The 17895-nt window shown below is 46.0% G+C and overlaps 1 protein-coding gene across 1 annotated transcript; it reads left to right on the forward strand.

The window, feature by feature from the left end:
• Positions 1-597: 597 nt before the first annotated feature.
• LOC133339724 (dual specificity tyrosine-phosphorylation-regulated kinase 4-like) lies at positions 598-17630 on the forward strand (the record flags this gene model as incomplete). The annotated part of the gene is made up of 10 exons (XM_061547877.1): positions 598-685; positions 2887-3035; positions 3246-3379; positions 3629-3775; positions 4281-4419; positions 5316-5397; positions 6159-6331; positions 11070-11130; positions 12124-12241; positions 15815-17630. Coding segments are annotated over 10 exons (1542 nt in total), but the record flags the coding sequence as incomplete, so codon positions are not given.
• Between the last annotated feature and the right edge of the window lie 265 nt (positions 17631-17895).

The following is a 17895-nucleotide window of genomic DNA, read 5'->3' on the forward strand; positions in this document are numbered from 1 at the left end:
CACATTTACTCTCAATCACTCATGCTCACACACTAACTCTGACACTCATCTTCACACTATCTCACTCTCAACTCATGCACTCTCACACTCACTCTCACTATCTCACTAACTCTAAACTCATGCAGTCTTACACTCACTCTAATACTTACAAACTCTCACACTCACGCTCACTCACTCTCTCATAATCACTTTATACTTTCATGCAATCAGTCCACAGGGTTGGCATCGTACCCACAACTTCCTGCATCCAGGCGAGGGATAACATCTTAGTCCTACATTATTGAGGACTAGTCAACTGGTAGACTATAGTCAACTGGTAGACTAACAGTCCACTGGTAGACTAATAGTCCACTGGTACTAACAGTCCACTGGTAGACTAACAGTCCACTGGTAGACTAATGCACAGGGACAAATGCCACTGGGAGTTCCCAATGGCTGGACCACGTAGCAACTTCGCCCCATATTGCCAAAGCCTGGTCTTCCTCACTATGGAACCCAGGGCCCTCAGCGATGTTGGCTCATTGCTCACTTGCTGCACTTTCCCCAAAAGATTGCTGAAGGTTATACCGGGTGACCTGCATCTTTGTCTGTGTGTAGATGGCCAAGGCTGAAGAGAAGGTGGGCTCCAGGAGCAGCATGCAATGGAGTGCGCTGCCCACATCGGACAGCATTGCCATCGCCAGCAGTAAACCCCACGAGGTGATAGATATGATCAGAGAAGTCATGGTGGGGGACGTCATGGTGGTCACAGTTGAAAACAAAAACAAGCATGTGAATGGCTATGGAATAAAAATGTCGCGAGGCAGGGTGGCACAGCAGGAACACTCCTCGTGCATTTCTCTTTGGAGTCGGGATGATTTCCCCCTGCTCTGCATGGGATTCCTCCGGGTTCGCCATTTTCCTCCCACAGCTAAAGAAAATGATTCAAACATCCCAATGCAAAAAAAAAATTAGTGTTAGTGATTATATGCAGTCCAGGGACTCAGTGGAGCTTTCTTTGGTAAACAAGCATCGTATATTTTATTATCATTTCAGCAGGAAGGGCCCAATAAGTGGATAGGCTATGTTTCTTGGGTGTCCTACGATCGTATGGATGTTAAACAAGTCTTCATGACAAAAGCTCGGTTTCATACAGTGAGGGAAATAGTATTTGATTACCTGCTGATTTTGTACGTTTGCCCACTGACAAAGAAATGATCAGTCTATAATTTTAATGGTAGGTTTATTTGAATAGTGAGAGAGAGAATAACAACAACAAAATCCAGAAAAACGCATGTCAAAAATGTTACAAATTGATTTGCATTTTAATGAGGGAAATCATTATTTGACCCTCTCTCAATAAGAACGATTTCTGGCTCCCAGGTGTCTTTTATACAGGTAACGAGCTGAGATTAGGAGCACACTCTTAAAGGGAGTGCTCCTAATCTCAGCTTGTTACCTGTATAAAAGACACCTGTTCACAGAAGCAATCAATCAATCAATCAGATTCCAAACTCTCCACCATGGCCAAGACCAAAGAGCTCTCCAAGGATGTCAGGGACAAGATTGTAGACCTACACAAGGCTGGAATGGGCTACAAGACCATCGCCAAGCAGCTTGGTGAGAAGGTAACAACAGTTGGTGCGATTATTCGCAAATGGAAGAAACACAAAAGAACTGTCAATCTCCCTCGGCCTGGGGCTCCATGCAAGATCTCACCTCGTGGAGTTGCAATGATCATGAGAATGGTGAGAAATCAGCCCAGGACTACACGGGAGGATCTTGTCAATGATCTCAAGGCAGCTGGGACCATAGTCACCAAGAAAACAGTTGGTAACACACTACGCAGTGAAGGACTGAAATCCTGCAGCGCTCGCAAGGTCCCCCTGCTCAAGAAAGCACATATACATGCCCGTCTGAAGTTTGCCAATGAACATATGAATGATTCAGAGGACAACTGGGTGAAAGTGTTGTGGTCAGATGAGACCAAATTGGAGCTCTTAGGCATCAACTCAACTCGCCGTGTTTGGAGGAGGAGGAATGCTGCCTATGACCCCAAGAACACCATCCCCTGCTAAGGTGACAGGACAACTTCACCGCATCAAAGGGATGATGGACGGGGCCATGTACCGTCAAATCTTGGGTGAGAACCTCCTTCCCTCAGCCAGGGAATTGAAAATAGGTCGTGGATGGGTATTCCAGCATGACAATGACCCAAAACACGGCCAAGGCAACAAAGGAGTGGCTCAAGAAGAAGCACATTAAGATCCTGGAGTGGCCTAGCCAGTCTCCAGACCTTAATCCCATAGAAAATTTGTGGAGGGAGCTGAAGGTTCGAGTTGCCAAACGTAAGCCTCGAAACCTTAATGACTTGGAGAAGATCTGCAAAGAGGAGTGGGACAAAATCCCTCCTGAGATGTGTGCAAACCTGGTGGCCAACTACAAGAAACGTCTGACCTCTGTGATTGCCAACAAGGGGTTTGCCACCAAGTACTAAGTCATGTTTTGCAGAGGGGTCATATACGTATTTCCCTCATTAAAATGCAAATCAATTTATAACATTTTTGACATGCGTTTTTCTGGATTTTGTTGTTGTTATTCTGTCTTTCACTGTTCAAATAAACCTACCATTAAAATTATAGACTGATCATTTCTTTGTCAGTGGGCAAACGTACATAATCAGCAGGGGATCAAATACTTTTTTTCCCTCACTGTAGGTGGTGATACCAAATTCGTTATCAGTCTGTTCTTCACATGTTACAGGAATACGGAACTGGTTAAAAATGCAATGAAAAAAAAACACGACCACATTGCTTAGTGAACAAATTAAAGAAACGAAAATGTTTTATTTGACAAAGCAATATTATAATAGGACAATATTAATCATCATTGTTCTTATGTTTGCAGAAATCTTGAAGCTCTTTGGGGATTTCCTGACCCCCACCGAGAGAAGCGAGGTCCTCAACGTGAATAATGTCTGGTATTTCGGAGTCCATAACAAAGGCTTTGGCACTCAAAACCATGGCTACGATGATGTCTTCAACCATTATGTCTCGGTACGACTCTCCTCAGGTCACGTAACACGTGGAGAACACACAAAGTCTGCACACTGACAAACACCATAATACTCTGCAGAACAGGCGGACAACATACCCTACACATTCACACTAACTCTTACACATGCCACACATATATTGCATCCATACTCAGTGACTGAATGAGCAGTGATTGGATCAGTATACTTAGTTGATGTGATTGCACCGCAGGTCGAGCATGAGCATCTCCATTTCCGATATGAGGTGCTGAAGAAGGTGGTCGGACCTTACAGCCAGATCTTCAAATGCCGTGACCACAAGACCAACACCCGAGTGGCTGTGAAGATGTGGAGACAGTCATTCAGGTAAGACTTCACAATGTCTTGCATGGAGAAGGCAGGACAGTAAATCAATTCCATATTTACGTGGGTAGTGTTATGGTGCTCATATGTGTGGGTTTTCTCTGGATTTATGTTTAACTTCTTTCGCGCCGTACGTAGCCCACTGTTAATCGCAGATGCGGTGAAGGACAACTGTCTTTGAGAGCGAGCGACAAACTGTTACAAGGGTCAATTATTGTAATTAATATGAAGCTGTGGATTTCCGCTGTTTAGTGCCGAGGAAGACCACAGCCAGTGGATGGAGTACCACATCTTGCTCCAACTTCAGGGCTGGGCCAATGATGATGTCAACGTTGACAGAATCCTCGACTTTTTCACCTTCAGGGGTCACAACTGCCTCGTCATGCAGCTCATACCGAAGTACGTACCCTGCTGTCTGAGCAGAGACATGTAAAGCTGGCTGCTCCACTCCATTTTCTTCTCCAGCCTTGCTAATTTTTCGATAGCCACACCGACGACCGTCAGTGTGACGGCAGTGGTAACACTCGTGCATCATTCCAAGAGCTTGGGTTTGATTGCTGACTCGGATAAGTGTCTGTGTGGAGTTTGTTCTCCACTTGTTCTGCATGGAATTTATCCCCATTCTCCGCATTCCTCCAATAGCGAAACACTCGCACATAATTTAATTGGCATCGGCCAAATTTGCCAGTGCTGAGAAAATACCTTAAAAATAACTCAGTTGGGATTACACATAGGAACAATGTCACCCCGACAGGAGAAACTTGGCAGGACCCTCAGGAAAAAAGTGCTTACATTTAGTTGAGGCTTCCATGGATAAACGAGTATAATAATTGTTGATAATTTTTATTGCTTACTCAGCCCCTTAAAGGATGGCACTGACTTTGTGTTGTTGTCTCCTTAACAGAAGACGTCTGTTAAGTGCCATTGATTGCACGGCACCCCAGCACATTGAGATGACAATGGTGAAACTCTTCACCAAGTCCATCCTCAAATTCCTCATTCATCTCCATGCCAAGGGAATCGTGCATGGGGATATCCAGCCGGTGAGTGGACACCAGGTTCCGCACAACTGCAGCATTAATTTGAGTTCCCGTTCGGGGCTCGTCTTCGTAGAACCTATACCCATTGATCAAAGCGTTAATGCATCTGCTCTGTCCAACTGTCAGTAGCTGTGGGTCATGATAACTGTCGTACAGAGGGTTATATATGGGTGAAACTTGAGTTTAAAGTTTTGTTGCTATTAGGGACTCGCACTAGAGAAAAGCAGACATGTCGAAACAAAGCATTGCCCAAATCATGGAGACACAAACCAGTGCAAGTAAAAGGACGCTTTGAAATTAAGCAACTGTGCTTTAACCTGACAGCTGCCCACCTGTTTCCATGCTGCTCATGCGCATGAGAATGCGTTACCAACTTCATGCATGTGCATGCTTCTGCCTAACTAACACTCACAGCTACAAGCTCCGTTCGGCCCTCTTGTAACAATCGTCATACAGGTATGATAAGAGCGCCCTCCTTTACGCCGGGCACCCCAGAGTGCTCTATATGAGATTAGAGATTGGAATAATCTCATCTAAATACATTTGAAAGGGCACCCCAGTGGCATCCATCAGAAAACATTCTCTTGAGTTGCGATGAATAACCTTGGCAAAAGCGTGTCATCTCAGATTCCCCTTTTAATATTTATTGTGGTATTTTGCTACATGACCAATCTGCTGCAGGCTGAATAGTTGTGCATGCCTGTAATCCAGCACTGTAGAGCCGCAGGTTGGTGGATCACACCAATGGTGTGAAACATCATCTGTGGCCCCTCCTCGTGCCTCGGAGTGGTTCTCTCTCTTCCAGATAGAGTGAATACTGCATGGCATTGGCGTATTACAAGTTGACATTATTTATCATGACCTCTGAATGTGAATATCTTCTGCTGCCTATCGTCTAGAGGAACATGTCGATTAAAGAGCCTGGGGCAAGGACCATCCGGATGATGAGTTTTGAAAACAGCTTTTTGGTGGGACGCCAACGTGAGTCGTGAGTGTATGGCTGAGTATGAGAATGTGTGTGTATGCAGTTCAAGGAGCGGTAGTGTAGTGGTTAGCACACTGCATTTCGAAACTGGTGACCCAGGTGAGAGTGGCGATTTTCTGAACTGGTTGTGAGCCTCCCCTAGGTAGACTCAGTCTCAAATGAGTACCTGGTGTGGTGTGTAAACAATGCCACTCAGGAGACAAAGGCATGGTGCAGGCCACCCACCCCCCTCAAGTGTCGTTTTGGACTTCATAGGTGGTCACTAATTGCACCTGCCCCAACAATGTCTAAGGCTACACGGGGGAACTTTTCTTTGTTTATGCAGTGAGGAACCGTAGTGTTGGGGTTAGTCGACAGCACTACAATCCTGGTGACTGTAGTAAAATTTGCGTTCATGAATATCTGAACCAGTCCTGGGCCTCCCCTAGGTCGACTCAGCCATAAATGAGTACCATGTGCGGTGTCTAGGCACCACCAGTTTAGAAGACAAAGGTGCTGGGCGTGGTGCTGGCCACCCATCTTCGTGTGTGTTGTTCAGGCCTTCATTAGGTGCTCGCTAAAAGCAAATGCCAGATAAATTTGTTAAAGCCTATATGGGGACGTTTTGTGTGTGTGCACACGTGTTTGCGTCTCTTCACCTGTGTGTGCATGGTTCTAGACCTATGGGTGAGTACATGTGTTTGTATACATGTTTTTTCGTGCCTGTGTGTTGCTGTTAAAGGCTATATTGGTTATGTTTGTATTTTGTAATTCACAGGTTCACAGATTTTTGGTTCCCATGCGTACCTTGCCCCAGAGGCATACCTGGGCCACATGTCATCTTTCCCGGTTGACATGTGGGGGCTGGGGTGTACAGTGGCCGAGTTGGCTACCGGGCGCATCCTCTTTCCGGCCATCAACAAACACGACCAGCTCCCGTGTTATATGGAGGTATTGCCCACACAGCAGTAACACTGACAATTCCGTTATTGAGTGATCAATTTCATGACCAATTTGCTCTTGAAATCGCGCAACTCAGTCATTCATCTTCTTGGTTCTTTCGGTAAAGTCACGTAGAAGGGAAGTAATAAAATAATAAAATAAAACATAATAAAACAATTCTCACGACGTTTCGGCCACAACGCAAGCAGCCGTCCTCAGGTGAAAACCAGGTCCGTCGAGGCGACAGAGTCTGAATGAAACAGCACACGAGCTTGGAGCATATATATAAGCTGGGCGCATTGACAAAGGAATTTGCATATCAAAAGGAATTTAGCATATTTATGGGAAATGCAGGAATGTGATTAGTACTGTATATGCATGTGCATTATGCAGGATTAACAGCATCAAAGGGAGCTGCAGTTACTGCTGCTGCTGCAGTTTCTGCTGCTGCTGCAGTTGCTGCTGCTACTGCAGTTGCTGCTGCTACTGCAGTTGCTGCTGCTGCTGCACTTGCTGCTGCTGCTGCACTTGCTGCTGCTGCTGCAGTTGCTGCCTTATCCATTTTAATATAACACTATGTATTATTCTACCCACCCTAATGTGTATCACACTGCTATATGTTTACTATACAATTACGACACCATACATTACTCTGCACACTGCACCATGCCAGTGAGTGGAACGCGGTCTGAAAGTCACCGTAAACGTGAACACAATCAGTTAAGATCCGAAATGGTTTATTACGTCCTTCCAATGATTGCTAAGCCAGAATCCATCTTCTTGGTTGAAATTGTCTCTGTGTTTGTATATGTGGATCGCCTCATGAACGAATCTCTCATGATAGCCAGATGGCTTGCAGAGAACCTCTGTCTTGGAGAAGTCAATGTCATGTGAGCTCACTGAATTGTAACAGTGATCTGCCACGGCTGAGGTGTTTGTCCTACCGTGTTTCAGGTCTGCCTTATGTTCACGGATGCGGTCCGAGACATGTCGTTTGGTTTCTCCAATGTAACTGCTACCACAGAGGCAACTTAGTTTGTAGACGCCAGGGTACTGTATGTCTGGAACCACATCTTTTACAGATGGGACCAGATCACGGATTTTATGTACTGTGTTGAATCGGACCTGGATCTTGTGTTTAATCAGGATTTTGGAGATCTTTTTTGTGACCCCAGCAATGTAGGGTAAGGTGATGGTCTTGAAAGGCTCCTCAACAGGATCCTTCTTGATGGTTGGAGTGATGGCTTTGCGGATTGTGTAGTCGGAGTAACCATTAGCCTTAAGAGCTTGGCGTACATGTTTGAGTTCACTGGAAATGTGTTCATGGTCGGAGATGCATTGGGCTCTATGATATAGAGTCTTGATGAGGGAATTCTTCTGGGATGGATGGTGGTGGGAATCCGGTTTTAGATAAGCATCCGTGTGGGTGGCTTTCCTGTAGACAGAGTGGCTCATTGAACCATCAGGTCTCCTTTTGATTAGGACATCCAAAAAGGGTAGCTTGCCATCATTTTCGACTTCCATGGTGAATCTGATGGCTGGGTGTATGGAATTGATGTGGTCGAGAAATTGGTCTAGAGCAGGCCGGCCATGTGGCCAGATGACAAAAGTGTCGTCTACGTACCTCTTCCATAAGGTCGGGCGTAGAGTGGCAGTCTGGATGGCGTCCGTCTCAAATTTCTCCATGAAGATGTTGGCTACAACCGGAGATAGGGGGGAGCCCATTGGGGTGCCCTCAATTTGCTTGTAGAAGGTTCCATTCCAGGTGAAGTATGTATTGGTTAAGCAGTGTCTCACCAGGGGGGGTACCCCAGCATTCAGTCCTTGATGAACCAAGTCTTCAATGATTGCGATGGTGTCAGGCACAGGCACCTTGGTGAACAAGGAAACCACATCAAAACTGACAAGCAGGTCGTCTGGGGACAGGGCAATCCCCTTGATTGTCGAGACCTGGTATCGACAATCAAGGGGATTGCCCTGTCCCCAGACGACCTGCTTGTCAGTTTTGATGTGGTTTCCTTGTTCACCAAGGTGCCTGTGCCTGACACCATCGCAATCATTGAAGACTTGGTTCATCAAGGACTGAATGCTGGGGTACCCCCCCTGGTGAGACACTGCTTAACCAATACATACTTCACCTGGAATGGAACCTTCTACAAGCAAATTGAGGGCACCCCAATGGGCTCCCCCCTATCTCCGGTTGTAGCCAACATCTTCATGGAGAAATTTGAGACGGACGCCATCCAGACTGCCACTCTACGCCCGACCTTATGGAAGAGGTACGTAGACGACACTTTTGTCATCTGGCCACATGGCCGGCCTGCTCTAGACCAATTTCTCGACCACATCAATTCCATACACCCAGCCATCAGATTCACCATGGAAGTCGAAAATGATGGCAAGCTACCCTTTTTGGATGTCCTAATCAAAAGGAGACCTGATGGTTCAATGAGCCACTCTGTCTACAGGAAAGCCACCCACACGGATGCTTATCTAAAACCGGATTCCCACCACCATCCATCCCAGAAGAATTCCCTCATCAAGACTCTATATCATAGAGCCCAATGCATCTCCGACCATGAACACATTTCCAGTGAACTCAAACACGTACGCCAAGCTCTTAAGGCTAATGGTTACTCCGACTACACAATCCGCAAAGCCATCACTCCAACCATCAAGAAGGATCCTGTTGAGGAGCCTTTCAAGACCATCACCTTACCCTACATTGCTGGGGTCACAAAAAAGATCTCCAAAATCCTGATTAAACACAAGATCCAGGTCCGATTCAACACAGTACATAAAATCCGTGATCTGGTCCCGTCTGTAAAAGATGTGGTTCCAGACATACAGTACCCTGGCGTCTACAAACTAAGTTGCCTCTGTGGTAGCAGTTACATTGGAGAAACCAAACGACATGTCTCGGACCGCATCCGTGAACATAAGGCAGACCTGAAACACGGTAGGACAAACACCTCAGCCGTGGCAGATCACTGTTACAATTCAGTGGGCTCACATGACATTGACTTCTCCAAGACAGAGGTTCTCTGCAAGCCATCTGGCTATCATGAGAGATTCGTTCATGAGGCGATCCACATATACAAACACAGAGACAATTTCAACCGAGAAGATGGATTCTGGCTTAGCAATCATTGGAAGGACGTAATAAACCATTTCGGATCTTAACTGATTGTGTTCACGTTTACGGTGACTTTCAGACCGCGTTCCACTCACTGGCATGGTGCAGTGTGCAGAGTAATGTATGGTGTCGTAATTGTATAGTAAACATATAGCAGTGTGATACACATTAGGGTGGGTAGAATAATACATAGTGTTATATTAAAATGGATAAGGCAGCAACTGCAGCAGCAGCAGCAAGTGCAGCAGCAGCAGCAACTGCAGCAGCAGCAGCAACTGCAGCAGCAGCAGCAACTGCAGTAGCAGCAGCAACTGCAGCAGCAGCAACTGCAGCAGCAGCAGTAACTGCAGCTCCCTTTGATGCTGTTAATCCTGCATAATGCACATGCATATGCAGTACTAATCACATTCCTGCATTTCCCATAAATATGCTAAATTCCTTTTGATATGCAAATTCCTTTGTCAATGCGCCCAGCTTATATATATGCTCCAAGCTCGTGTGCTGTTTCATTCAGACTCTGTCGCCTCGACGGACCTGGTTTTCACCTGAGGACGGCTGCTTGCGTTGTGGCCGAAACGTCGTGAGAATTGTTTTATTATGTTTTATTTTTATTATTTTATTACTTCCCTTCTACGTGACTTTACCGAAAGAACCAAGAAGATGAATCCCTGCAGTCACGAAAGCTTTAAATCGAAACTCAGTCATTGCTTCTAACCATGTTTTTCACTTCTCATCGAGTATTTCCGCATCAAGGGTATTAAAATAATATTCAGAATTGGTATGACCAATTGAACATGCGACAGGAAATACTTCCTTACAATTCCCTGAGCAGACCACTTGAGTCGTCTCTTCTGTGAGAAAGAGGCGTACGACTGCTCGCGACTGGTTGCATGGTTGTCCACACACAAGCTACTGAGTTGCATACAACCGCATGATAGAACCAATTACTCAGGCGTAGACCTGTCAAGGTAACTGTGAGCGGAACGCATAGATTTTTAGAGCTGGTGTTATGACTCGTGATAGATTATTGCATGAGGCCACGGATTGGCCAAATGTAACCCTACACCACCTGCAAATAATTTGAATTGTCAGATGAACGAGCATTTATCGCGCCAATTATTGTTGTTTCATCTCAACTGCTTGTAATGAAGAAAATTCTCACAACCATATAAGCAATTTCAAATGACGCCACGGGACCCATTACCTCCGCTGTGAATGAGGCAGATGGTGCATAGTATTTTGTGGTTTAATACCGCAGTAAAGACCAGGGCAGTCACTGGGATTGATCCGTGAACTTCTGCAACGTGCGGCGTTCGCGGTTTTGCTGGGCCATGCCAATAACACTGCCCCGTGCCTGCATGCGAGAACCATCGGGAGCGGTAGCCGAATGGTTAGCACCCTGACCGTGTGGTGTTGAATGTTGGACCAGTCCTTGGCCTCTCAAATATCGACTCAGCATTAAATCAATACCTGGAGTGATTTGTAAAATAGTTGCTGTGGTGTGGCCTTGGGTGCTGTGCCATCATCAGTAGGTGCTCACAAACAGAACTTTCCACACAAGTGTGTCAATACTGTATGGGTGATCATTGTCTCTGTGTGAATTGTGTGTAGATCCTCGGGATGCCGCCTCAGAATTTGATTGATGACGCGCCTGAGAGAAACAAGTACTTTGGTGAGTGAAGGGGCGTGCGGGGGAATCGCGTTAAGTTAGAGGGGGAGCTGGGTCCGTTAAGAGTCTAGTGGGGCATTACTTTGTATATTCAACTACTTCCACATGTGTTTTGGCAGTCAATATGATTCGTAATGCATTTTTGGGGAAGGGTTAGGCCTCATGGTGATCTGCCCAAATTTGTGTCATTAAGGTTCTCCAACCACCCGACAAAGGCAAGCAAATTAAAGTACCATGAGTGCAAGCGATTAAAGAGACGCCAGTTGTGATTATAATCATAATTATTTTTGTTGAATCACCTGTAATGTGAAGGGTAATGTTCAAAACCACGTTTAACAATGAGATCAGACGTTTTTGGGATGCTGCAGAGGCGAGGAAACGTTACCTCCCTCACCTGCAATGCAGAAGATCGTAGCGTAGATCCCCAGCCTGGTTGCTGTACATTGCGGGAACTTATCTTCTCCCTTTTGCCTGGTCGCCTCTTAAAAAGAGGCAATAGTTCAGTGGGCTTTACCTGGTAAAAAACAATGTTTTGCTTGAAAGAGGTTAAATCAAAGTTAAAAGAGCTTTTCTTTTTTACCTCTAGGATCTATCATAGTTAATACTTATTGAATGCACTTGGTATTTGCACTATTATTCTTAGAACGCAAAGCTATCACAAAGGATGGTGCCTGCTGTGTTTCACAGACACCGTCTGCAGTCATTTTTCAGTAGCGGGCGTAACACCAGCATGATAATCTTATGACTTCACAAGGTCTGTAACGTTCTACTTTAAACCAAACAGCGCAAAGCATCGTATGGTTATTACTGAAGTAATTACTGAAGTAATAACCATGGCGGCTTGCAGAATTTGAACCATGAACTTCTGCAACAAGCGGTCAAAGTACTCCCACTGGTCTATGTCATAGCACTATAAGATTGTGTTTCTGCGCTGTGGGTGTACAAGGGTGCTGTGGTTTGTAATGATGTTTTACCTGGTCTGCATCATCCCTGCAGATGGTTCGGGGATGCCTTTGATGTCCGGACAAAGCAGGGTCCCAGGCAGTCACTCCCTATACCTGGCACTCGGGAGCCAGGACTCGGAGTTCTACGACTTCATTATCCGCTGCCTGGAGTAAGAACCCCCCCCCCCCCCCCCCCCCACAGAGTGGTTTTTCCCAGTCAGTCACCTGGTAAAAAGAAAAGAGTTTAATAGTTTAGCATCACTGGCGAATGCTCCTCTTTGATCACTAGCTCCACTCTCTATTCTGATTATTCTTTATCTTCCAAGCCATATATCCCATTAGACAACCTTGTCCATAGACTTGCATGTAAAAACATGCACTTGCATAGAGACCCACAGACTCACATACACTGACATGGTCCATACACGTGTAGTGACTCAGTCGGAGACAGGGTTCTTAAGGGACCTTCCTTATTCCACACGTCAGGAAACCACATGTGCCCCGCGTGTCTACGCGCTAGTCACACATCCATGTCCTTGACGGCACTACCTAGATGGAGCAGTCTGCAGGCTGTCTAGCTAGCGGCGTCAAAGGTGGTCGGAGACTGCGGCGACGAAGGTGACGATTGGCGACAGAGCGTGGGGATCCACTTCCAGCAACAGCCCCGAGCTCTCGTCCCGGGCCCCCTTTTATCCCCCTGGCGTGGCCTCGCCCCGCCTCGCTACGCCCTCTTTCTCGAACCTACTAGTGGGTTCTCAGGCTTCCAGATCGATTTCTTCCTGGGCTTCTTTTTAGATCTCCCGCTGCTGACGTGTGTACTGCCCCCTGCTGCCAGTACCGCTTTCTTGTCAGCAGCCCGCGTTATTACACTACACGTGTATAGAGAGACCCATAGACTCTCATACACTCACATGGTCCATACCAATACCGCCATTTGCCCCTAAGTGATGGTGATGTGACCATGACGCTTGTGCCAGGCTAGGTGCACTTTGAGACGTGGAGTGCCTAAGGCTCGCTGACTGTAGGTCATGGGACATACCCAGCGGGTGCCATGGTTTGGCTGACTGAGATGACTGACACATGCACCACTGTACCTCCTACTGTGCCAACTTACTGAATTTTAGCCGCCTGGCGCTCCACTAAGTGTTGTGAGCATCATTCCTCTGCCCGCCGAGGGCGGCTGTCTCCACCTGCCCAGTAGCGTCCTTCATGAGCCTCCTCCAGAGGCCGATCTTGACACTGCAGGTAGCAGTCTTCGGCAAGTCAACTCAGCTCCACATCCTCTCGTACCGCATCAGTCCATCTCTTCTCCAGCCCGTGTCGTGCCAATTTATCCCCCTCGATGCAACCAAACAGAAGCTGCTTGGGTATGCGGTGGCTGGGCATGCGGGCTACATGACCGAGCCAATCCAGCCTTACCTGTCCGAGGAGCTCACTGATGGGAATGTGTCCAAATCTTTCAAGAATTTGTGAGCTCCTCACACAATCCAGCCTGGATAAACCTAGGATGGATCGAAGGAAGGCCAGCTTAAACGTTTATAACAGGCACAGATATTCCTTTAGAGGGGTCCACGTTTCACAAGCATAGAGAAGAGAGGGCATGACTGTGCCCGAGAAGATCTGAAGCTTCGTGTGGAGCGACAAACCAGATAGCTTCCACACAGCATTGCTCAGCCGATAAAAAAACGACGCCCAACTGCTGATTCAGTAAGACCTCTGCTGTCGAACCGGAGCTGGTCATAAGCACACTGGCCAGGTATGGGAAACTCTCCACTCTCTCCACAACTGCTCCATGACCAACGGGGAGCTGAGGGGGTGGAGTGTTTGATGGTACAAAATACCCATGCAGGTGCTTAGTGTTGGTGGGGCTGATGGTGAGGCCCCACCTCTGAGTGGCAATCTCCAGGTTCAGCAGTAGTGCTTCCAACTCCTCCTCTGAGTGAGCAGCAATCACCAGATCAGCATACATTACATGGTTGACCAATAGCGAGCCATTACTCGACCCCACCCAGTCTCCCATTTTCTCTGTACCAGATGGAAATTTCTCCGGTACAGCCATCAAAGGCTCGACAAACTACATGGACGAAAAGATGTTAAATAATGTGGGATGCAGAGGACATCCCTTTCGCCAGGGGCGGTTTCTTCATTAGGGCGATTGGGCGACGCACCACCAATGTCATTCAACCACAGAGTCACGCTAGCCGTCACTGCAGCCTCTGGATATAGTCCAATCAGCGTCATGTCACGTTCTGTGGAGTACCGCCTCTTTTGGGGCGATTTCACTACGGCTGAGAATCGCCCCGAGTGGCCCCATAGACTTACATTGAAAGATGTTTTTTTTCGAACGGGGGCGCTCCAATGCATTATCTATGGCTTCCGGGAGGGCGAGCCCTAACGTGCTTACGTCATCATACGTGCTTACGTCATCATACGTAAGCACGTTTCATCCAACAATATAATTTATCGCTACCTAGTGGAATCTTTAATAAAATAAACTTGAGTGGTTTTTTTAATAGTGAGTATATAAACAAACAAGATGTATTGTAAGAGTCACTTTATTTTTCATTAATATTAAAGAAGTGAAGTTGCTGTTAATTTATTCATTGCATGGGTGGACCTTATCCTTATCAATCATCCAGACATTTGCCCCCCCTGAGAGATTTTGCAGGAGCCGCCACTGCCTTTCGCACCCCAAGGTAAACAGGGAATGGCTCTGACTTCTGGCCACGTAGCTTTACCTGAGGTTGGCCACCATCATGAAGGCCCTTAATGTCCACACACTTACATAGAGACCCACAAACTTGCATACACTTACATCAGCCATACATTTACAAATAGACCAATAGACTCACATGTACTGACATGGTCCATACACATATAAAGACCCAGACTCATACACTTATATGGTCTCTACACTTATAGAGACCCATAGACTCACATACCCTTACAGAAAAGCCCTTAAAAGGAACATATATCGATATATGTATATCATGTATGTGGAGGTGGGCTCGTGAAGTATGCCACTGGGCAACGCCAGGCTACTGGGCAGTTGAAAGCATTGGCCCTCCAACAACAATTGAGGGTGGTGGAGCGATGTTCACAATGAGTGGAGCACCAGGGGGACAAATACATCAAGGTGGCACAGTGGGGAGAACAGAAGGTTCATCTGACAGTCATCACCAATAGTGGAGGATTTCTGCTTCTCTTTTTTTAATATATATAGTCAGGTCCTGCAATTTTTTAAAATCAGGGCTCTATTACACAATCAGCCACTATTGAGTCATGACATAGCCAACATCGTGGTGTATTTGATTATTGCAACTCACTAGTCTAAGGGACGTCTGGAAAAAGCATTAGGAAGCTGCAGCATGTACAGTACAACATTCTTTGCAAGATTCAACCATGTCCGTCCAGTGTTCACGGAGCTGCATTAGATTACATTTGCTGAACGAATATATTTTAAGGTCGCACTCATTACACACAAAATGCTTACCACAAATGAGCCACAATATCACTGGGAAATTCACTTTTAACTCTAGATTGAAAATTACATCTTTTTATAACTCAGTATTGAATGTAGTTTGTTGTCCTTCACCCGCACCTGCAATTGGCTATGTACGGTGCGAAAGAAGTTTAACATACACACTTAAGTTAATGGACACAGTGAGAGAAAGAAATGCACATAAATCCTTACATAATTATCACCCTTATCACGTGTGCCACATATTTCTGTGTCTCAACAGATGGGATCCAGCTCTGCGGATGACACCAGCAGAGGCACTGGCGCATAGCTGGCTGAGGGATGAGGAAATGCCGAGGGATGAGGAAATGCCGAGGGATGAGGAAATGCCGAGGGATGAGGAAATGCCGAGGGATGAGGAAATGCCGAGGGATGAGGAAGTGCCGAGTCAGTGTGTGCCTCTTGTGGACACATCAATCCACGCAGAGGCATCCGCCAAGGAGGAGACGAGACAGTGGGGTGAGCCCCTGCAGAAAGAGAAGAAGCAGTCACGTCTGGTTAGTGCGTACAGGGCCGTATGCTCATTCTTCCGTGGCTTTAAGAAATGCACCGCATGCGACCGTAATGCTCATCCTGGGCGTGTACACATTCCACACACCGTATACACACGCTCGCCTAAGCGAATGCATGGGCAACTTCCGGTGCTAGCGTCAATATCAGATCCCATCTACTGAGTTTTTTAACCCCACATAAATACAGTAAAACCGCTCTTAACGACGGTAATTGGTTCCATGAATATGGTTAGTAAGTAATTTGGTAATTAAGCAAGTACAGTCGACCCTTACACATCGCGGGGATTAGGGGTGCAGGCCCCTCGCGATCTGGAAAAACCGCATAAAATGTTTGGTCCCCTTGGCGAGCGAAGCGAGCACCTCCAGTTACTAAACTTTTTAAGTTATCTCTACATGTTCAGTCTTTGCGTGTCGTCTGATGGCTTTTGCGTTCTTTTAGAAAACTTTAACTTTTTACAAAATGTAACGTAAAAAAATTTATTGTGTATATTTATGGTATTAAAAGATACAATAGATTAATGTTATACAGTACTGTACATATATTTTATGCATTTATGAGTTACTAAACTTTTTGTGTCGTCTGCTGACCTTCGCATGTCATCTGTGGCTTTCGCAAAACTCCCAAAAACTCCCCAAAAATTTCCATTTAATTTCTTATGCCGACCCCGCGATATATTGAAACCGCGATGGGGAATGTCGTGATGCAGAAGGGTTGACTGTAATTTAGTCATTAAGCAAGCATAGGAAAGACATGTTAAAGGCTTAATTTGTTTCCATAGCATCAAAAGTTACACCTTTTCCACCCAAAAAACGTACTTTATAATGTTTAAAAATTTTATATTAGCAAATAAAGTTACTAACAACATGATAAACACAGAATATTTGAAAGAAACTTGGTTAATTAATTCATTAATATTGCTTTGTAATAAAAAATCAACAAAGTTGCATGATAAAGCGAGACAAATACAGCAATACTGTATAGAGTAAAACACAGTCTGCGATGACACGCGAGATGCGTATGTAGGCTGAACAAAGACTGAGGTGCATGGGTAGCATCTAGAAGCGCCTTGCATCGTGATGTTATGCCGAGGCAGCCATACAACCGCTTATTTCTACTCACACGGCGTAGTTCTGTTCACTCAATCGCGTTATTAAAAGAATGTGTTCCTTAATACATTATTAGCGTCATCAAAACACGTTATAGCAGAACTGACTGTACACACTATACACTACACACGCCATACACATGGGACTAGCTCATTAGTGTAGTTAGCCCTACGCTGGGCCCTGCCATCCTGGTTTTCATCCGGGCAGTCCTCAGAGGATGACCTCGCCACGGTTTCCAGGACATGGAAGGGCATAGCTGAACCAGCATTTGAGAGCTGAGGTGGCCTGGTGATATAACAGATGAAGCCAAAAAGGGCAAGTACCAAGGCCACCTGTTAACAGTTAAGATTCATCTTATTCATAGTTGTATAATTATCATTGTTGGTTTAAAAGACGTAATAAAAAAGAAAATATTGGTAACGTCGACTCAGACTCGTCTCTATGTCATGCAACTCGGAGTTCACATGAGGGGGGGGGGAGCGGGGTTTGGGTCTGGGCTTCACCGACTCCCCGTTGAGACCCACGGTGGGACTTGTGCCTCCTCATCATGCATAGAACAGTTCCACTCGGTGTGGACGCTGATACGCAGTGGCCCCGATGAGTCACTATCGGGCATGGTCTGATTAAGGGCCCTTTCAATCAATCAACTCAGCCTCCCAACTTGACTACCACTGTGATGTGTTTC

The sequence above is a fragment of the Lethenteron reissneri genome, unplaced genomic scaffold (assembly GCF_015708825.2).
Source record: "Lethenteron reissneri isolate LAM-NWPU_2019-01 unplaced genomic scaffold, ASM1570882v1 scaffold_214, whole genome shotgun sequence".
Taxonomy (NCBI): Eukaryota; Metazoa; Chordata; class Hyperoartia; order Petromyzontiformes; family Petromyzontidae; genus Lethenteron; species Lethenteron reissneri.